This window comes from Cetorhinus maximus, chromosome 7, assembly GCF_964194155.1.
Source record: "Cetorhinus maximus chromosome 7, sCetMax3.hap1.1, whole genome shotgun sequence".
NCBI classification, from domain to species: Eukaryota; Metazoa; Chordata; class Chondrichthyes; order Lamniformes; family Cetorhinidae; genus Cetorhinus; species Cetorhinus maximus.
Genome location: NC_135885.1, coordinates 14,295,169 through 14,318,397, shown reverse-complemented (window position 1 = coordinate 14,318,397; position 23,229 = coordinate 14,295,169). Strand labels below are relative to the sequence as shown.

The 23,229-nt window shown below is 44.0% G+C and overlaps 1 protein-coding gene across 2 annotated transcripts in view; it reads left to right on the top strand.

Annotated features, from left to right (window-relative positions):
• Positions 1-7,154, top strand: part of asmt (acetylserotonin O-methyltransferase) — a 33,557-nt gene extending 26,403 nt beyond the window's left edge. For both annotated transcript variants that reach the window (XM_078544808.1, XM_078544807.1), the window contains 2 exons: positions 5,272-5,394; positions 6,121-7,154. In XM_078544808.1, coding sequence (XP_078400934.1) covers positions 5,272-5,394; positions 6,121-6,332 — 335 coding nt within the window. In that variant the 3' untranslated portion in view covers positions 6,333-7,154. The remainder of the gene's footprint in view (positions 1-5,271; positions 5,395-6,120) is intronic.
• The last annotated feature ends 16,075 nt before the right edge of the window (positions 7,155-23,229 follow it).

Below are 23,229 nucleotides of genomic sequence, written 5' to 3'. Positions count from 1 at the left end.
CCATTCCTAGTTACAAAATCCACCTGAGACTTATCATTTTAATGTGATACCTGCCAAGTAAACATAAACCTGTGTTGCTACTGGCTCTTTGCATTGACCAATAGGATTTAGTGGCCTGCAAGGACACCAAATTGTATCCATTAGTGGAAGGTCATGAGCGAATTACCTTGAAATGTTTTTCTGTATATTCTGACTTCCTAGTATGTTACTTCTAGCTCCGTATACTAGCAAAAAGTTTTCAAAAATGATAACACTGTTTTATATTGGACAAGCATGGTGTTGGCTTTAACCCTACCTGCCTGGCAGATAGGCAGTTAAAATTAACCAGGTAACTTACCCACCTATTGTCTAACCTAGTTCACAGCCTCTTCCATTTTCATCTACTGTTTTGATCAGATGGGAAATTCACCCACCTGAAGCTAAAATGCTCCTCCAGGACCAGTGGGGAAGATTTAGACCTTCCTCGACCTAAATTCCCTCCCCTCCTCCAAACCATGAGACTGCCCCACTCTGTCCCCAGTACCCTGGCCCCCACAGGTACCTGAATGCCAGAGGGTAGCTACCTAAATTTCCCAGACTCTCAGTCCAATGGCCTAAATTTTCTGGTCCCACCCACCTCGGGGATCGTCACGGGCGGGACAGAAAATTTAACAGACCAGCAAAAGCTCCACTGACCTCGGATGGGGATTTCTGAAAAATCCTGCCCAACGTTACCATGGGTGCTTGAAAACACCTAAAGGCTATTTTACTTCCTTTATTCAGATTTTCAAATTAGACCCTTTTTTGTTTTGCCTCATTCTCAGGATATGTGCATCGCTGGCAAGACGAGCATTTATTGCCCATGCCCAGCTGCCCTATAGAGTTAGTTTCCCCTTTTATGCCAAAAAGCTTTGCCAGGATTTACCCTATTGCACTGCTAGTGGAAGTGATTAAGGGGGAAGGATTTCTCTGTTGGCTTCGTGTGTGTCAACTTCTGTTTGATAATCATTCCTGTGAAGTGCCTTGGGTAGTTTTAATACTGTAAAGTTGCGATATAAATACAAGTTATTGTTAATTGTTGATGTCAAATTTATCTCTGAAAGGAAGAAGAAGGAACTTGAATTTATATAGCGCTTTTTACATCTTCAGGGCTCCCATAGTGGAGGGGGTGGGAGCTACAACTGATCTTGGTGGCCCTTGTGAAGGAAGAGCAAAATCTTTCCCACCCTATGACCGAGATTTTCCAATTCCCGCCCAAAGTCAATGGACCATTTGCTGGTCCGTCAAATTTTCCATCCCCCCTGCAATGATTCTCGCAGTGCACGGGACCAGAAAATCCCACCCTATGTGATTACTTGTAGCTGGAAAGTAAGGAGTTAAGGTCAGTTGTAATGCCTGTTACAATCCCCGTAGATACCAACAACTTTTACAGAGGTATTTGAATCCTTTTGAAATGATCACACAAGATTTCAAGTTTGAAGACTTTTGCTGTAACAAATGAACTGAAAGCAACATCGACTAAACACTATTTAGTGGACAGCTAATACACTAAACTACAGAAGAGATAACCTCCTCTTTTAACTTTTAACATAATCAAAAACCCCACGCCATGGTTGTACTTTACATCGCATTCTAACAGTTTTCACAAGGACCAGCCCAACATCGTTCCCAGCTTCCAATGGGTTCACTTCTCCCTGTTTTGCCGACTCAAAGGGCACTTCTCTCAGTTTTCGGAGAACCGAATACAAGCAGTAAGGCTAACTCCAGCGATTTATCCTCCTGGCCTTGCCAGGACAAATCCTCCGGGTTCCTTAGATTGTCACAGAATGCATCTCTGACCAGAGACCATCATTCCTGTCGCATCCTGCTTCAGTAGCTTGATTACCCGCAGCCTTATTCTCTTTGCTGACAACACTCGCTGCAGTTATTTGACTCTTTCTCTCCTTAAGACCTCCCTCTCTCTCTCTCTCTCTTCCCCTCTCTTCTACCAAAAACATACTATCTACAGTCAGCAGAGCTGCTCTTGCACCTTCTTCTCAGTAAGTCAACCTGGGCTCCTCTGTTCCCATAGTAACCAAGCCACCCAGGTCTCTAGGGCTAGATTTTCATCACCCAGGTGGGTAGCAGGAGCTGGGAAAATTCCCGGCTCGACTCACCCACCTCGGGAAAAAATGTCCATGAAGGCGGGATCTTCGTTGCTGGGGTTGGCGGGGGTGCGTGCAGGTTGCAGTCGGGCTAGGGAAAGAGGTTGGAGGCAGCCACAGAGGCTGCTGGGTGCAGAGGCGAGCTGTTTAAAAGACCCGGTGCAGTGGGACTTTGTCCCTGTTAAAATAAAAACAGAAAGGCCCTCTAGTCTTCAACCCTTGTGCACTCCACGTGCCCCATCCTTGCCACCTCATGCCTTCTGCCCATACCCTATGGCCCCTCTCATGCCTCCTTTGCCAGTCTATGGCACTCCACTCACAACACATGGCTCCTCATGCCCCCTATGCCAAGCTCTGGTGCTTCACCCAATTCCCCCATGTCCCCTATGCCAAGTTTTGGCACTTCCATGCCCATTGGCCCACACTATACATTGTATAGAACTAATTAACCCTATAATGACAGTAGGATGTGTAAAAAAATGTTATTAAAGTTTATTCATTCATTACTTTCCACTATGTTAAAAAGTCATTTCACTACAGGGCAATTAAACTGTCAATCACCCAGACTCTTTAAAGTATCAATAACAGAAAGCAACATGCCCCTGAAACCACTTCACCTTGTGAAAATAAACATTGTGAAATTGACAGCAGAGATCAGAGAGCCAGAGCTGTCAATCAAGCAATGTTTTCCCTGAAACTCAGGTGTTTCAACAAGGGTAATGGATGCCTGGGCTCTCGGCCAAGGGGGGGGGGGGGGGTGTGGGTCGATTGTCATAGTTTGGCATAGGGTGCATGAAGGGCCATGGGGTGTTGGTGGGGTGGCTTACCTTGGCATGGAGGAGTGGCATGAGGTGGATCTTTGAAACGCAGCTTCCAAAAGGTCCCCTCATGCAGACTAAGATTAATGACTCCTCTGAGGGGCTGTGAACCACAACCCTCGAAAAGCCTGGCCCGACTCCATGAAAATTGCAGAGGAATAGGAGATGCCTATCTCTGCAATGGAGCCAGCCAGGCCAAGAGTGCTAGGTGCGGGCTTTTTGACAGGAACTATCCCTCACCCTTGTAAAGGTACTCCCGAAAATCAGACAGCCTGGGAATGGGCTCAGGGTTCCTGGAATCGGGACCCGCCCTTCATTTTTAAAGGGCTCCTGAGCGACCCTGACTCAGTGAGAATCCAGGCTGTTGTTGAGCAGAATTAGGAGCAGGCCACATGGCCCCTTTCATTCCTTCATTTTACCTGGAATTAAAGGGACAGTCCCAAAACATAATCAACTTATAAAGCATTGCATTCACAACATGCCCACTGGTGTTTAGAGTCTATGCTTAGACTTGAATGCTGGAAATCTCTTCGAGGGCAGGCATTGACTAACATCACAGCAGAAATTCACCCCAGAAGAATGTCTATTAAAAAAGATGCAAAACATATGAATATTATACACAGAGGAAGACCTACTGATCCATCATGCCTGCCCCACATTCCTGATGGCTGGAACATTATGACTAGATACTTTTGATCACCCAGCCCTTCCAATCCTCCCATCTCCCACAGCCATGTAATCTCCTGGAGTGACAGAATAACAAAGTTAATAAGGGAACAGAATATTCTGGAAAAGTCCTCTTCGACTCCCTCAGGTGATTGAACCAGGAGGTCCCATGAACCATGTGTTACTTTAGAAGCCTATCTTTATTTTAAGAGTGCCTAGAGGTTGAGCAGCATAGCGGTTGTGTTACTGGACTCAACTAATGATCCAAAAACACAAGTTAAAATCCCACCGTAGAAGCCAGGAATTTAAATTCAGTTAGTACAAAACAGACTCTGTCATGAAAGCTACTGTCAGTAATAGTAACTAAAAAAATTCAAGATTGTTGTAAACATCTATCTGGTTCACTAATGTCCTATAGGAATGGGAATCTGCCATCCTTATCCATCTTTTCTGTAACAGGAACATTTAATAGTGTTAGTAAAATAGTGGTATCTGGGTCTATATAAGTGTGTGTGTGTGTGTGTGTGTGTCTGTGTGTGTGTGTGTATGTGTGTGTGTGTGTGTGTCTGTGTGTATCTGTGTGTGTCTGTGTGTGTCTGTGTGTGTGTGTGTGTGTGTGTGTGTGCGTGTGTGACTTAATTGGATTAAAAGCAGCTGGTCTGAAGGCTTTGATGTGTTAGAAAATAAGCTGAGTTTGAAATGTTCAATAGGGAAACACGGGGGAAGTTTAGAGTGTAAAGTGTAAAAGAACATTTGCATTTTTAAATAAATCAGACTAGATTGTTTTCTAAGGAGGGGTGAAATGTGTCACCTAGTCAGGTGAAGTTCAGAAATAGCGTATTTATTTTCCCCAAAGAAAACTGGTAAAATTGGTACCATGATCAATTTTTATGATCAGGGAGGTAAAATCCAAAGACACAGTGAAACAATGGGAATTTGCATTCAAAGGGGAAAATGTGTATAAAGGAGAGAAGGTTGTGTGTAAAGGCAGGCATTTTGAGATCTAACAAGTGTAAAAAGCCTTCAGCATCTACACCTCAAGTGATGTCTACAAAGAACTGAAGTTAAGGAAACTCACTTTGAAGTGGATTGTTCAGGGTATCATGTTTCTTTGCCTGGGTCTTTTAAACTCTAGGTGTCTTATTGTTGCCTTAATGGAAGTGTAACTGGGAGTCAGATTAATTAGGGGATTTAGAAGTTATTATAGTAGTCATTTGTAGACATTTATATGTGCTTAAAATCATTTCTCTTATTAATAAATATTTAATCTAGTTTTATAAAAAAACTATAAGACTCGGTGGTCTTGAATTCAAAGCCCGCAACTCGAAACATACAAATTGTAAAAAAATAGTTGTGGCAGTTGTCTCAAGTTTCCCCCCAGGATTTGAACAACTCAGTATTTACCACTGGCTGTGCCATAAACCTGAGTCCAGAATCACTGCAATGTGATTGGCTTCTAACAGCCCTCTGAAATTACCTAGCAAGCTCCTCAGTTATATTCAAGAAGGTGGCTCACCACCATCTTCTCAGGGGCAATTAGAGATAAGTAAGAGTCTGTGCCTTCAAGAAAGGAGGGGAAACAATTGTAGCAGCTTTATTTGTTTTTTAAACGGCACCTATCACAGCACATTTTTGCCCTAACATTACACTCTTCTCAAATACAGGAGACTTCTTCAAAGACCCTATACCTGATGCTGACCTCTACATTCTGGCTAGAATCATTCATGACTGGACAGAAGACAGATGCCTGGAGCTACTTACCAGGGTTAACAAAGTTTGCAAACCAGGTGGGTCTACGCAGAACAATATTAACTGGTACTGTTCATATTCTGCAGAAAGAGAAGATGGTGGCATAGTGGTAATGTCACTGGGCTAGAAATTTGGAGGCCTAGGCTAATGCTTCGGGGACATGGATTCAAATCCCACCATTGTAGCTGGTGGAATTTAAATTCAATGAATAATTCTGGAATACAAAGTTAGTCTCAATGATGGTGATCATGACAACTATCATCAATTCTTGTAAAAATCTATCTGGTTCACTAATGCCCTTTAGGGAAGGAAGTCCTCCATCGTTAACTGGTCTGGCCTACATGTGACTCTAGCCCCACAGCAATGTGATTGACTCTTAACTGCCCTCTGAAATGGTCTAGCAAGCAACTCAGTTCAGGGCAATTAGGGATGGGCAACACACGCTGGCCTTGCCAGTGATGCCCACATCCCATGAAAGAATAATAAGAAAAGAAGTATGACCTTGCCTGTATTTGGTGTTTCTACTGAGGCCCAAAGTCAAGTGCACTCCTGGAGTGAGGAGTCTGAACTGTTGAAACCTGGGCCACGATCCAGATACACCAGGTCCCTGCCTCTGCAGGAACTGTTACTTTGTCCTGATCTGAAGATTCAGGCTGGGGAGTTGGAATGTGTGAGAGAGCTGTTGCCAGTTGCACTGGAGGACACGGGTGAAAAAAAAATCCCAACGTCCATTAATTTATTTGATCTGTGTCACTTTTAATTAGGCAGTGGAGTGCTGCTGATTGAAGCATTGTTGAACGAGGACCGAAGAGGACCCATCACAGCCCAGTTGTACTCTCTGAATATGCTGGTGCAGACAGAGGGGAAAGAACGAATGCCCTCAGAGTATGTAAGCCTTCTGGAATCAGCTGGATTTAAGGATGTGCAAGTCCGAAGGACAGGAAAAATTTATGATGTCATTTTAGGGAGGAAGTGAACCATCAGATCTATTTTTCACTCTTGTGGGGCATTGTTGAGGCAAAATATGTAGAGTTATTCTGAAGGGGAAGATACGTCTAGCAGATCAAAAGCACTGCCTTCAATGAAATGTGTGGAAAAAAACTTTAAATTTTCTTTATGTTTACCAGCTAATATAACCAATTGTAATTTCTTGGCTCATGCTCATAAAGATATTTATTGACTCTTTCCATTTTTGTTTCTGCTTTATTTGTGTCGGTATCACAGACTAATATCCGTATTCGACCAACATTTGTATGGGTAGCGCTAGCTAAACCAGACATGACCTGCTGCTGATGGTAGTCCTGATAATGAAAACTTATAAATGGAAATAAGCCAAAGATCCCATCTTGAAGACTTCAATATGTTTATTTCCACTGGAGACCTATCAGTTCTCTCTCAGGTCATTGTGGTTACACTGTTGATGGGGAATGGCCCTGCGTCTCCCTACACTGCTCCATTGCAAATGCCATTTGTCATTAAATATTCATAAGATTAGTCATTGCATTCCAAGAATAATTCATTGCGTGAACCATTTTGAGGTACGACCTAAGCTCCAAGCACCTCCCATACATTCACTGATTGAAAGCTGTAACAATGGAGGGGGGAGGGGGGATGTGTTACTACCCTCCGCTGAGATGAGTTATGAGGTGGGGGGGCAATTAATTGGATGGGAAGGCACTGGGTGGGATCCCCTCCACCTTCCAGCCTTTGCCCTGATGAAGTCTGAGCTTGTGGGTGGCCTTCCCACCCTCCTGCCAATTAAGGCCTTAAATGGACAATTAATGCCCACTTAAGGACTTCATCCCACCACCGATGGTACTCAACCAGCGGCAGGCAGGGCAGTCGCCACACAGAAAGCCAAAGAAAGAACAAACCCTGTCGGTTTGCTTGCGGGATCCCGGCAAACAGGTGGCTCTCTCATTCAAAGGCTATCAGTGTCTGATCAAGGGACTCGACATCAGGAAGAAGGGCCCACTGAGAGACGTTTTCCCTGCCCTTGCTGCCAAACCCAGTCGCCCCCTCTTCTGCAACACCATCCTACCCTCACTCACCTATGGCCTGGGTCCCTCAGTGATCCTAGGTCTCTCCCTGGGTGCATTGCTGGCAGCTGCTACCACTTCCACTAGCGCTGCCTGCAGTGGACAGTTGGCAGCCTCTTATTGGCCAGCAGCTCTTGGGGGAGTTGGAGGGGGGGGTTGGGATTTCTGCCACGGCTCCTTGACCCCATGGAAGACCCACCTCTGCCTACTTAAGTGCCTGAGAAGCACTTAATCCTGTCAGGCCTTCCCCAAAGGAGGCAATGCCGGCTTTCCAGCCAGCAGACGAGACCCCTGTTGCCTTGATTAAATATGGTCCAATATCGATATTTACCAAGTTTGTGTGGCTGGGAATCAATTCTTATCAATTAATTAAAAGCTTGAATGGTTAACAATTAGATTCTGATTAATGGTATCTCAAACACTTCACGTAATGAATTGCTTTTGGAGAGAAGCGATTGTCAACTATGGTCCAATGGTTCATCTCTTATCTTTGACCCATTAGACCGTGGGTTCAAGTATCACTCCAGAGGCTTGAGCACAAAATCTAGGTTAACACTCCCTTGCTGTGCAACCTAGTTGAAGCCCAGAAGAGATATTTGTCTGGGAAAAAAGGGCAAAAAATACTTCAACAGATGTATCAAACCCAGTTGTCAATATTAGCAGACATATACTTCATACATTCGTACAGTATTCGAATCAGTGACCTTATTGGAGGTATTAAACCATTTAAAGTAAATGGGCTAAAATAACGGACACAGGAATTCCATCTGAAGGCATTGAACTCTGTCCATGAATACCTACGCCAGTTATTCTGGGACTATATTTTCTTCATAAAGAAAAAGGAAGTATTTTGAATAAGATTCTGTTTTTATGGTATTTCCTCTCCCCAAATGCTGCAATAGCTTGCCTGTACTAATAGAAATACATTATGAAGCAAAATATCATGACTTCAATATCAAGTGGACATCATAGTTACATAGGTCAGTATCTGATTCAGTGCAATACTGAGCAAGTGCTGCTCTGTCAGAGCTGCTGTTTTTCAGATGAGACATTAAACTAACCTCTGCTTATTCAGGTGGCTATAAACAATATTTTTTCTCTTTATTCTTTCATGGGATGTGTGCGTCGCTGGCAATGCCAGCATTTGTTGCCCATCCCTGATTTTTCTTGAACTGAGTGGCTTGCTGGGCCATTTCAGAGGCCAGTTAGGAGTCAATTGCATTGCTGTGGGTTTGGGGTCACATGTAGGCCAGACCAGGTAAGGATGGCAGATTTCCTTCCCTAAAGGGCATGAGTGAACCAGATGGTTTTTTACAACAATTGATGATAGTTCCGTGGTCACCATTATAATTCCAGATTTATTAATTGAGTTTAAATTTCACCAGCTACCATATGGTGAGATTTGAACCTATGGCTCCAGAGCATTATTCTGGGCTTCTGGTTGGCTAGTCCAGTGACATTACCATTACCATTACACCACCATCTTCCCTTAAATATCATAGTGCTGTTTGGAAAAGAGCATTAGAACGTAACAAATAGGAGTAGGAGTAGACCATATTACCCGCCGAGCCTGCTCAACCATTCAGTATGATCATGGCTCCCCTTCTGCCTCAACTCCATTTTCCCAATTGCTCCCCTTGACTCCCTGAGAGTCTAAAAATCTGTCTATCTCAGTCTTAGACATACTCAGTGATGGAACATCCACAGCCTTCTGGGGTAGAGGATTCCAAAGATTCACAACCTTTTGAGTGAAGAAATCTCTCCTCATCTCAGTCCTAGGTGATCGGTCTCATACCCTGAGACTGTGCCTCCGTGTTCTAGATTTCCAGTCAGGGAATATAACTTCTCAGTGTCTATACTGTCAGGTCCCCTCAGAATCTTGGATATAAATCAGGGGTTATCCTGGTCAGTATTAATCTCTCAACCAAAACTATCAAAAGCTCATGGCCTGTTCATTTACTTGGCTGTTATTTGCCAGAGCTTATTTCACACAAATTCACTGCCGTGCTTTCCTATATTACAACAGTGACTGCACGTCAAAAATAATTTGTTGCCCATGAAATGTTTTGGGAGGTTCTGAGGAGTTTTAAGATCTTAATTAAAGCAGAGTATTTTTCTATCTGTCAATTAGCCGAATAAAATACCTTTCCAATAGCTTAACTTGTTTGATTATTCTTCTTTTGAAAGAGCGAGGGAGGTGGGTGATAAATGGAATACTTTTGAGGCTGAGCTTCCCTCCGATATTTTTCCACAGGTTTTCCAACGGTGTAGCCTCCTTGTCCTGCCTTGATGGTGCCAGTGTTTGACACTGGGCCGTTTCTACTGTCATTTACATTGGAAATGAAGCAAGAAATGACCAATATCCAATTAGAGCCGGCAGTGTGGTCTCTGGGAGAGGAAATTCCTCCCAGTTGCTCTGCCGCATTGTGTGGGAAATCCTGCCTACATTACCTTGGGCAGGCATCCAGTGCAATTAGGGCATTTGGCTGAAGGAGGAGGACAGCATGGTGAAGAAATGCCTTGGTGGAAGTCCACTGCAGCATCATGTGCTTTGGGTGGGAGAATCTTGAATCAGAAATATACAGCACAAAATGAGGCCATTCAGCCCTACATGTCTGTACCAACTCTTTGAAAGAGTCAGCCAGTTATTCCCATGCTCCCACACTTTCCACATAGCCCTGCAAATTTGCCCTTTCAAGAATACGCCCAATTCCCTTTTGAAAGAAACAACTCAATCTGCTTCCATTGCCACTGAGGCTGTTGACCCACATTTGCATCCAGGTCTTTGTTTTCTCTCCATAGTCTCATCGTCTTCTATCTCTGCAACCTCCTCCAATTCTCTACAGCTCTGTGCGCCTCCATTTCTAGCCTCTTGCTGACTCCCAATTTTAATCATTCCACCATTAACGGCCGTGCTTTCAGCTACCTTGGCCCTAAGCTCTGGAATTCCCACCCTAAGCCTCCCTTCCTCTCTATCCTTCACTTCTCCTTTGGGGCCACTCCTTAAAGCCTATTCTTTTTTTTTGTTTGTTTATGGAGTGTGATTTTCACTTGGCTAGGCCAGCATTTATCGCCCATCCCGAATTTGATCAAGTTCTTGGTCACCTGTCCTGTTATAATCTTATGAAGCTCGATGTAAAATTTTCTTTGGTTTTACTAGGATGTTGCCGGGTCTTCAGGAGTTGAGTTACAGGGAAAGATTAAACAGGTTAGGACTTTATTTCTTGGAGCGTAGAGGAATAGGGGGAGATTTGATAGAAGTTTACAAAATTATGAGGGGTATAGACAGTAAATGCGAGTAGGCTCTTTCCACTTAGATTAGGAGAGATAAACATGAGAGGACATGGCTTTAGGGTGAAAGGGGAAAGGTTTAGGGGGAACATTAGGGGGAACTTCTTCACTCAGAGAGTGGTGGGAGTGTGGAACGAGCTGCCATCTGACGTGGTAAATGCGGGCTCACTCTTAAGTCTTAAGAATAAATTGGATAGATACATGGATGGGAGAGGTCTGGAGGGTTATGGACTGAGTGCAGGTCAATGGGACTAGCGGAATAATATTTCGGCACAGACTAGAAGGGCCGAATGGCCTGCTTTTCTGTGCTGTAGTGTTCTATGGTTCTATGGTTCTAACATTCCATCAGGGCAACTAAGGGCTGTTAATAAGCTAAGTGTCACCCTGTCAGCTAATTAAAAAAAGGACATGAATTTAGTTCGGTCGTTTTAATGAGTGTCTGATTCCTGGGGCTGTATTTTCCTTCTGAGGTCAGAAAACCGACATCAGGAGAACTTCCGGGTCCTGACCCCACACCACACAGGAAGTACATCTGGACACAACTTTTCCGTGCCAGGCCAATTAATGGCCAGAGGGCACGCTCCCATCCAATTAAAGTGGTGGGTGGGCTCCTGAGGCTGGAGGGCCAATAAAAGGCCCTGCAGCAGTGATACATCGGCAACCCCACCATCCAAAGTGGGAGCTGTCAATATATTTAGGCGAGTGGGCGATGTCATCTACAACTTGAATAGAATTCATAACTGTTGGGGTGTCAGTGCCATAACCACTGTACTACCACATCCTCAGTGTTTCCAGCACTGTTCGTTTATATTTCAGATTTCCAGCGTCTGCAATACAATGCTTTTGTATTCGAGTTGAACCCTGAGTCATATTACTGCCTGGGGGGGGTGGTGTCAAGAATGATACAAGCTCATTCTTTTGAAGTCAGCAATAAATCTCCTGGGGAGCCATGTTCCACTGATTCCTCAGGCCCATGCCTGACTGGACAGTCAAGATGTGCAAATCGTTGTCACGATGCTGCTTCAAACCCACACTGACTCACCCTCGGCCCATTAAAAACTAATAACCAACTTCGAAGAGGGCATTTTCAACCCTTTATTGAATTTGAGTTTGAACTGCACATAAACACATACCACTGGGGGGCAAACACAGCTGGCAAATAGCATCTGTTTGCTTCTTATGCAAATTCTCCGGAGGATGATGTAGGATTACCCTGTCCTCCAGGATTGTCCAGCCATCTCGAGCAACAACCCCTTACATTTGCATGGCACCTTCAATGTGGTAAAATGTCCCAAGACCTTATCAGAAAGTAATTTGACACTGAGTCAGTTGAGGAGATATTCGGGCAGATGGCCAAAAGCTTGGTCGAAGAGTCAGGTTTTAAGGCGCACCTTAAAGGAGGGGAGATAAAGAGGCGGATAGGTTTAGGGAGGGAATTCCAGGATTTAGAGCCTCGGCAGCTGAAAGCACGGCCACCAAATCTGGAGCGACTAAAATTTGGGAAGGGCAAGAGGCGAGAATTGGATGAGTGCAGATATCTCGGAAGGTTGTAGTGCTGGAAGAGGTTACAGAGATAGGGAGTGGTGAGGTCACGGAGGGATTTGAAAACAAGGAGGTGTTGCTTAACTAGGAACCAATGTAGGTCAGCTGACATAAAGGTGAAGGGTGAATGGGATTTGGTGCAAGTTTGTCTGGGGTCACTGTGGTGGATCCCAAGGCTGAGGATTACATGGGTAGTACGTTTAGAAAGGTGGCGATGCCGCAGCTAAGAAGTACACAGGCAGAGAGGGAATGGGTGACCACCAGGATAACTAAGGGAAACAGGCAGGTAGTGCAGGAATCCCCTGAAGCTTTCTCGCTCTTCAACCGTTTTTTCCATTTTGGATATTGGTGAGCGGGATGGCTCCTCAGAGGACTGTAACAAGAGCCAAGTTTGTGGCACCACCGGTGGCTCAGCTACACAGGAAGGGAGGAGGAAGGGTGGAAGTGCTATAGTATTAGGGGATTCCTAGTTAGGAGAACTGACCGGTGTTTCTGTGGCTTTAGGCGTGACTCCAGAATGGCTTGTTGCCTCCCTGGTGTCACGGTCAGGGATGTCACAGAGCGGCTTCAGGGGGAGGGTGAACAGCCAGAGGTCGTGGTCCACTTTGGGACCGCTGACATAAGTAAGAAAAGGGATGAGGTCCTGAAAGCAGATTTTCGGGAGTTAGGAAAGGAATTAAAAAACAGGACCTCAATATCAGTAATCTCAGGGTTGCTCCCAATGCCACGTGCTGGTGAGCATAAGAATAGGAAGATTGAGCAGTTCAACACATGGCTGGAGAAATAGATTAGGAGGGACGGCTTTAGATTTCTGAGGCATTGGGATTGGTTCTGGGGCAGGTGGCACCTGTATAAGGAGGACGGGTTACATCTTAACAAGACTGGGATTAGTGTCCTCACGGGGAGGTTTGCTAGTGCTGTTGGGGAGGGTTTAAACTAGGTTGGCAGGGGGATGGGAACCTGAGGGGAAATTCAGAGTACAGAGGAGAAAAACTGGCAGTGGGAAGTAGAGAAGTATCAACTGATAATGAGGATATATCAGGGAGGAGTGCCAAGGTGAACAGAATACTTGGAGAGTTTGATAGAATTACAGTAGGCAATAGTAAGTCATTAGATGGGGTCAGAATAAGATCTGAAGTGGGGATGTTTGCTGATGATTGCACAATGTTCAGCACCATTTGCGACTCCTCAGATACTGCAGCAGTCCATGTCCAAATGCAGCAAGACCTGGACAATATCCAGGCTTGGGCTGATAAGTGGAAAGTAACATTCAAGACACACAAGTGTCAGGCAATGATCATTTTCAACAAGAGAGAATCCAAACATCTCCCCTTGAAATTCAATGGCATTACCATCACTGAATCCCCCACTATCAACATCGTGGGGGTTACCATTGATCAGAAACTGAACTGAACTAGCCATATAAATACTGTGGCTACAAGAGCAGGTCAGAGGCTAGGAATTGTGCGATGAATAACTCACCCCCTGACTCCCCAAAGCCTGTCCACCATCTACAAGGCACAAGTCAGGAGTGTGATGGAATATTCCCATTTGCCTGGATGAGTGCAGCTCCCACAACACTCAAGAAGCTTGACACCATCCAGGACAAAGCAGCCCACTTGATTGGCACCACATCCACAAACATTCACTCCCTCCACCACCAACGCACAGTAGCAGCAGTGTGTACCATCTACTAGATGCACCACAGGAATTCACCAAGGCTCCTTTGGCAGCACCTTCCAAACCCATGACCACTACCATTTAGAAGGACAAGGGCAACAGATAGATAGGAACACCACCACCTGGAAGTTCCCCTCTGAGTCACTCACCATCCTGACTTGGAAACATATCGCCGCTCCTTCGCTGTCGCTGGGTCAAAGTCCTGGAACTCCCTCCCTAGCACTGTGGGTGTACCTACACCACATGGACAGCAGCGGTTCAAGAAGGCAGCTCACCATCATCTTCTCAAGGGCAATCAGGGATGGGCAATAAATGCTGACCTAGCCAAAGAAGCCCACATCCCGCAAATGAATAAAAAAAATGTGAATGCACGGAGTGTGGTTAATAAGATTGGTGAACTACGGTCACAGGTTGACAAATGGAATTATGATATTATTGCTATAACAGAGACCTGGCTCAAAGAAAGGCAGGACTGGTTGTTAAATATTTCTGTGTACAAGGTGTTTAGGAGAGACAGGAAAGGAAAAGTGGATGGAGGCGGGGGCTGGTCAGTGGGGGGAGTGGCAGCATTGATTCAAGATGGTATTACAGTACTGGAGAGAGAGAATGTTCCAGGGGTGTCAAGGATGAAACTTCTCTGGCTAGAGGTAAGGAATGAAAAAGGTGCAATAGCATTGATCAGTACAGTACATAAGCCACCAACTATTGGAAGAGAAGTACAGGAAAAAGAATTACTAAGAAATTACAGAGAAGTGAAAAAGCTACAGAGTAATTATAATGGTGATTTCAATTATACAAGTATAGACTGGGATAGGAATAATGCAAAGGGACAAGAGGGGCAAGAGTTCCTGGAGTGTGTTCAAGATAATTTTCTGCAGCAGTATGATTCCAGTCCAACGAGAGGGCAGATACTGTTAGACCTGGTTCTGGGGAATGAGTTGGCCCAAGTGGATCAAAAAACAGTGGAAGGACATTTGGAGAACAATAACCATTGTATCATTAGGCTTAGGTTGGCCGTGGAAAAGGAACAACCCAGAGCAGGGATAATTAATTGGGGGAAAACCAACTTCGATGGGATGAGAATGCATCTGAGTTGAGTGAGTTGGAATCAGATGTTGGCAGAAAAGATGGTGGCTGAAAAATCAAAGGAGAAGTATTTCTGGCAATGTCAAGGTATATTCCCTTGAAGGGGAAAGGTAGGACAAATAAATCCAGAGAGCCCTGGATGACAAGAGAGATAGAGGTAAAGATGAAAAGGAAGAAGTGCGCTTATGACAAATGTCAGGTAGAAAATACAATGGAGAATCAAGTTGAATATAGAAAGACCAGAGGGTAAGTGATGAAACTCATAAGAAAAGCAAGGAGAGAGCATGAAAAGAGACTGGCAGCTAACATAAAAGGGAATCCCAAGGTCTTCTATAAGGATATAAGTAATAAAAGGGTGGTAAAAGAAAGAGTAGGGCCGATTAGGGTTAAAAAAAAGGGACTTGCACATGGAGGCAGGAGAAAAAGCGGAGGTACGAAATGAACACTTTGCACCTGTCTTTAGAAAGGAAGATGGTGCTACCCAGGCTGAGGTGAGAGAGGAGGTAACTGGTACACTGGAAGAATTTACAATTGAGAAGGAGGAGGTGTTGGAAAGGCTAAATAAGGTCCCAGGGCCAGATGAGATGCATCCAAGAATACTGAGGGAAGTGAGAGTGGAAATTGCAGAGGCACTAATGATAATCTTCCAGTCTTCCTTAGACACAGGGGTGGTGCCAGAGAACTGGAGAATTGTGAATGTTACACCCTTGTTCAAAAAGGGATGCAAGGATAAAGCCGGCAACTACAGACCAGTCAGTTTGACTTCAGTGGTAGGGAAACTTCTGGAAACTACAGTTTGGGGAAAAATCAATAGTCACTTAAACATGCGCAGGATAATTAAGGAAAGCCAGCATGGAGTCATTAAGAAAAAAACATGTTTAACTAACTTGCTGGAGTTTTTTGAGAAGATAACTGAGCAGGTCGATAAGGGAAATGCTGTTGATGTGGTGTTTTTGGATTTTTAAAAGGCATTTGATACAGTGCCACAAAACAGACTTGCAAGCAAAATTCAAGCTTGTGGAATAAAAGGGAGAATAGGCACTTGGATAAGAAATTGGCTGAGTGACAGGAAACAGTGAGTAGTGATAAATGGTTGTTTTTCAGATTGGAGGAAGGTTTGTAGTGGAGTTCCTCAAGGGTCAGTTTTAGGACCCTTGCTCTTCCTGATATATATTAATGACCTGGACTGTGGTGTTCAGGGAATGATATCAAAGTTTGCAGATGATACAAAGATTGGGAATGTTGTCAACAGTAATGAGGAAAGTCTTGAACTTCAAATGGACATAGACATGTCGGTGGATTGGGCAGACAAGTGGCAGATGAAGTTCAATGCAGAGAAGTGTGAGTGATTCATTTTGGCAGGAAGAATGTGGTGAGACAATATAAATCATAGGAAGGAACTCTAAAGGAGGTGCAGGAACGGAAGGACCTTGGTGTATATGTACATAAGTCATTGAAGATGACAGGGAATGTTGGGACAGCAGTTAATAGAGCTCATAGTATCTTAGGCTTTATTAATAGGGGCATTGAGTACAAGAGTAAGGAGGTCATGTTGAACTTGTATAAGTCACTAGTTAGGCCTCATCTGGGGTACTGCATCCAGTTCTAGGTGCCATATTTGAGGAAGGATGTGAAGGCATTGGATAGAGTACAGAGGTGATATACAAGAATGATTCCAGGGATAAAGATCTGTATGAGGATAGATTGGAGAGATTGGGACTGTTTTCCTTGAAGAAAAGAAGGCTGAGAGGAGACTTGATAGAGCTATTCAAGATCCTGAGGGGTATGGACAGGGTAAATAGTGAAAAACTGTTCCCACTCAAGAGAGCATCAAGAACTAGGCGGCACAGATTCAAAATAATTTGCAAAAGGAGTAAAAGTGATTTTGGGGGGGGGAAAAATTCAGCCAGAGGGTGGTTGGAGTCTGGAACAAATTTTCTGAAAGGGTGACGGAGGCGGATTCGATCAAGGTATTCAAAAGGGAATTGGATTGCTATCTGAAAAGAAAGAATGTGCAAGGTTATGGGGATAAGACGGGGGAGTGAGACTAGGTACAATGCTCTTTCAGAGAGTCAGTACAGACCCAATGGGCCGAATGGCCTCCTTCTTCACTGTAAAGATTTTGTGATTATGTGATTCTGAGTGTGGACATGGGCAGCATGGTTTAAATGAGCCAAAGTTTATGGAGCGTGGAAGATAGTTGGCCAGCCAGGAAAGCATTTGGAATAAAAACAAAAAAAATGCTGGAAAAACTCGAGTCCAATTCGAGGCCGATATGGATTTTGCCTTGATCTGAGCATTGGGAATAATCTAGTCTAGAGATAACAAAGACATGGATGAAGGTTTCAGCAGTAGATGGACTGAAGCATTAATTAAAGATTTGTCTAGCGAACACTGCTACGGCCAACCAGGCAGAAGATTTATAGGAGCATCAAAAAAATTTGTTATAAAAATATTAGAGATGGGGAAAAAAAGCTACTTGTCAGAACCATCCAATTAGATAATGAAGGGTCCATTCATTTTTGAATTGGCTTGGCAAGGCGATGTACCATAAGGATGGACTTGTCAGGCCACCAATAGCAGGGGTGGGTGGGGGAGGGGGAGGGGGAGGGGGAGGGGGGTGCGGAGCAGTTGGAGATGGGAAGTCATGTGATGAAGTTTCCAGGAAGACATTCAACCAGATTTGGCATATTGAGGATGATACTTTTCTAGATGCACAGTCAATAATGGCAGCACTCACTCCTCACTCTGCCACCTGTGAGTTGGCATAAATACCTGCCTCTGTCATTTTAACACTGCAATTAACCCTTTAAAATAAAATGGCTGTGTTAAGATGCCATAAATGGGAGCTTGTGTGAGAATGCTCACCGACATGTTAAAAGTCCACTGAAAGGAAACTATAACTAATTATGGGTTATATAGAATTCATGTACTCCTTTACACTGCTCCAAAAGTAATCCTTGATTCAAACTAAGCCATCCACAGAAAAGAACCTTCAATTGTAACAATGTGTAATTTTGCTGAAAAGAGAGACAAGTTACAGAAGTTTTTCATCTTGGACTCGTCAGGGCAAATGCAAGAATGCCAAATTTCAAACGATCAGAACAATTTATACTACATGAGAAAAGGGTGCTGATTATTTGCAAGCCGACTCTGGTTGGTCGAGGAGTTGCCATAGAGAAAGCAACAGGGATAGAACAAAGAACAAAGAACAAAGAAAAGTACAGCACAGGAACAGGCCCTTCGGCCCTCCAAGCCTGCACCGATCATATTGCCCGTCAACTAAAACATTTTGCACTTCTGGGGTCCGTATCCCTCTATTCCCATCCTGTTCATGTATTTGTCAAGCTGCCTCTTAAACACCACTATCGTACATGTTTCCACCGCCTCCTCTGGCAGCAAATTCCAGACACTCACTTCTCTCCGTAAAAAACTTGCCCCGCACATCTCCTCTATAGTTTTCTCCTCTCACCTTAAATCTATGTCCCCTAGTAATTGATTCTTCCACCCTGGGAAAAAGCTTCTGACTATCTACTCTGTCCATATCACTTATAATTTTGTAAACTTCTATCAAGTCGCCCCTCAATCTCCGTCGCTCTAGTGAGAACAATCCGAGTTTCTCCAAACTCTCCTCATAGCTAATAACCTCCAGACCAGGCAGCATCCTGGTAAACCTCCTCTGCACCCTCTCCAACGTTTCCATATCCTTCTGGTAATGTGGCGACCAGAATTGCACGCAATATTCCAAGTGTGGCCTAACCAAGGTTCTATACAGCTGCAGCATGACTTCCCAGTTTTTATACTCAATACCCCTGCCAATGAAGGCAAGCATGCCATATGCCTTCCTGACTACCTTACCCACCTGCGTTGCCACTTTCAGTGACCTGTGGACCTGTACACCCAGATCCCTCTGCCCGTCGATGCACTTAAGGGTTCTGCCATTTACTGTATAATTCCTGCCTGTATTAGGCCTTCCAAAATGCATTACCTCGCATTTGTCCGGATTAAATTCCATCTGCCATTTCTCCGCCCAAGTCTCCAACCGATCTATATCCTGTTGTATCCTTTGACAATCCTCTTCACTATCCAAAGGCTCTCCAAGTTCCTGTGTAATTCAAAAAGGCAGCGAACCAGTCCCTGCATATGAATGTGTGTCACTTTGAGCGAGTCTAAATGAGCCACATTATGAACTCAACCGATTATCTTAAATTGGTTGTCAATGTGAATTTCCATTCCACAATTTCAAACTAATTTTAAGAAAGATACTGGTTAATTATTGTCAAATTTTAAAAATTGTTCCTTCATGCTTATTGGTGGCTGGAATGATGCTGAACAGATGCTTTGCGCACTTAAAAGCCACCGGATATGGACACCATCCCATCTGCCCCAAATAGACCTACGGGAGAGCAATTAAAATCAGGGATGTTCAAGAGATTAGAATTAGAGGAACACAGGTATCTTGGAGAGTTGTGGAGCTGAATGAGGTCACAGAGATAAGGAAGGGCCAGGCCATGGGGGATTTGAAAACATTGGTCTGGGTCTTCCGGTCAGCGTCCAAGGGCAGGCCCGACACACCGACACGTAAAATGACACGCGATGGCGTCAGGTGTGCATCCCAACGTCATTGCGTGTCATCTCAATATTTTGTTCGGCAGGCACGCACCAGGGGCAGCTGTGCGCCCACCAAAATGTCAACGGCCTATTAAGGCCACTAAGAAAGTAATTAAACTAGTTGAGAACGCTGCTCATCCGGGCAGCCGAAAAGCCCAAGCGGCCTTCGCATTTTTCAAGAAACCTCATCCACAGGCGGGATGAAGTTTCCTGAAGCTTCTATAAAATAAATAAATAAATTTTCCAAACTCCACAAACATGTTCCATCTCATGTAACAGCAGGCCCCGACTCTCCCTCCTCCCCCCTACCGTGTACAGGTAACGCTGAGCACTGCTGGCCACACATTACGCTGGGTGGGCCTTACTTGGCCCACCTGCACAAAATGGTGGTGCGCAACCAATCGCGGGCTCTGCGCCCGCCCCCGCCCGCTCCCGCCCAGCCCGCCCGCCATAGGAAAAATTCTCCCCATGGATGAGAATTTTAAAGTCAAGATGTTGCTTGTCCAAAGAAGCCTTGCATTTCTATATAACCTGAATTTTTCTGGTGGGGGTGGGTGGGTTCTCCTGTTGTAACACTGGCAGAAACATTGCACTTATCATAATTTTCAATCGCTTACAGGGATTCCAAGGTCATATTTAACAGGAGCTACAGTCTGAGCTGTTTTTATTCCGTTTTGCCTATTCTTTGCCCGTCAGAAATAATTTATCACTTCTTTCCAGTTTAAACACAGTTCACAAGCTATTAAATCCATGATTGGTATCTTCGTGATGGTAGTTAGCATAGAAAAAAGTAAGAACAAATCTGCATTTGTACAGCATCTTTCATAACCCAATGATGTCCCAAAGTGTTTCACAACCAATGAAGTACTTTTTGAAGTATAGTTACAGTTGTAAAGTGAAACACAGCAGTCAATTTGCACACAGCAATGTCCCAAAAAGAGCAATGGGACAGACTACCAATTATACTGTTGCCATGACATTGGCTGAGGGAGAACTTCGTTGACAACATGTGTTATTGTTCAACAAGCAGGTGAGGTCTCCCCAGTGTCTTGGCTCATATTTATTCCTCAACAAATATCACAAAAACAGATCTTTGGTTACAGCTCTCATTTGCCGTTGTGGGTCCAAGCTCTGCTGAAACTTTAGGACTACACTGCCAGAGGCACCATCTTTCAGGTGGAAAATTAAACAGAGATTCCCATCTGCCCTCTCAGTTGGATATATTCAAAGGAGAACAGGGGAGATATACCAATAGGCAGGCTAACGTTTATCCCTAAAGAAAAATCTGGTCTTTAGTCACATTGCTGTTTGGCGGAGCTTGCTATAAGCAAATTGGTTGCTGTGTTTCCTGTGTTACAGCAATGATTTATTTTCAAAATTAATTCAGTGGCTCTGAAACACTGTGGGGGATCCTGGATTCATGAAAAGGGCTTTAGAATTGTATATCATACTTTCCCTAGTGATTCCGGTGGAGGTTAATATTTTTTCAGACCCTATTATGAGCTATGTTACTGGTTTCAACTATTAATGTTGCATTTTATTTATATATTGAGGCAGCATCCATCATAGTATCCATTTTGTTCATCCTTAAGGTTATTTTTTTGAAAGCTCTTCTTTATTAATGACTAATCTTCTTAGAACCCATGTCAATCCATTACCTTAACTTATCTGTTTAATCTCCTCAAGTGTCCCTTTAGCTTATGTATTGTGTTTGCGATCAACATTGTATATTCAGTGTACTGTGGGCTGATTGTCAAAGATGAAGGCAATAGGTTAAGAAGCAATTGAGGTTGGATGACCTGATGGAATGGGTTTTGGACAAGAGATGTGGGGGGATGTGGCAAAGTGCCTTTTTACGCAGAAAATGGTCATGAACTGGAACTCACTGCCCAGGAGGGTAGTGGTAGGGTAGACGACAAATTAATTCAAAAGGAAATTGGATAGGCACTTGAAGGAAATAAACGTAGAGGGCTACAGAGATAGAGTGCTGTTGAGGCTGATTGGATTGCTGCATCAAGAGCCGGCATAGACTCGATAGGCTAAGTGACGTCCTCTAATGCTGCAAAAGACTCTAAGAGCCAAATTTCCATCTCCCAGTGAAGGCAGGAATCAGGTCATGGAACGTTAAACTTAGTTTTTTATTCCCACCGGATAAACAATTTTCCTCTGCTTTCCTGACCCTACCCTATTTTCATTTTGCCTTTTCACAGGTTGGGAAGGCCTTAGATGCAAAACACTTCTCCTGAGGCCGGGGTTGATATTGTGAGGACCACAGGGAAATTGAATTTCCTAGGCTACGCCATTTTCCTGTGCTGGTGTAAGTTTTGGAAGAGTTTGTGCCCACTGGGGGAAACCTGCAAGTCAGGAAAATTCTGACTGATAAGTGTTCAATGTTATGACACCTTTGAGTGTCACTATTAGATGGTGTATTGAAATGTAGATGTTATTTTAATGCAGTGTTTAATCATTAGGGTCGGCCCTGCAAAGAGAAGTTGACCATTACATTGACCACCATTGGTTAAGTGTTGACATGCATTTCAGTATTTTTCCCAAACGGAAAATACCGTGATGCATTCAGAACTGTCGAAAACTACACTGGGGAACTCTCGTATCATGTTTGGACTGCGATTTCAATGTCCAGATTTCTTTTATTTTGAATCAAATACTCCTTGCTGTGAAATCCATTGATTGAACGGCAATCTGCTTTGAAGTGGAAATATAATACCATCTGCCTTTCACATTCAGGGTCTAAAGCTACAAACTAATGTTTTGATAGCTGTGGCCATCATAAATGCTTAGCTGAGTTCCAAAAGCTCATGGAGTACTCAGCTTTCTTGACACAGCTGCTCAGTGGAGTGATTGACAGTTTTAAGGGGTTATAATAATAGAATCTGCTTTTGACGTGGTTACTGAATACATGGTTGTTTGTTTACACAGCTTCATGGACACTTAATGGGTTATTTATTTCTATGGGACTACAGTTTTCTTTACAGTATCATTGACATATATTTGAATGAGAGTTTCATTAGATTGTTGCAAGTTTACTTTTTTTCACATGCATCGATTGCTTTTGCATGGCTCCTGAGATCTGTGCATTGTAGATGAGCGGCTATGGAGGATATATCTAGAACCAGGGGCCACAGTTTAAGAATAAGAGGTCTCCCTTTTAAAATGGAGATGAGATTATTTTTTTCTCTAAGAAGATCTTTGGTATGTGGAATTCTCTTCCCTAGAAAGCATTGGAGGCTAGATCATTGAATTTATTCAAGGCTGATAGATATTTCATAGACAAGGGAGTCAATGGTTATGGGGTGCCAACAGGAAAGTAGAGTTGAGACCACCACCAGATCAGCCATGATCTTATCAAATGTTGGTGCAGGCTCAAAGGGCTGAATGGCCTGCCCCAGCTCCTAAATCCTATGTTCCTATGTCCCTATATATGAGGGCCATTGAGGGGCATGGTTAGTATGAAAGGGCATGGAGGAATTAAGGGGGATATGAAGGGTCATGGGGTGAATGAGGGGCCATGGATGGGGCATGCAGGATATGAGGGAACATGGGTGATATGAGGGGCTTTTGGCTGGTATGGGGAGTATGAGGGGTCATGGACAGGGAATGGGGTGG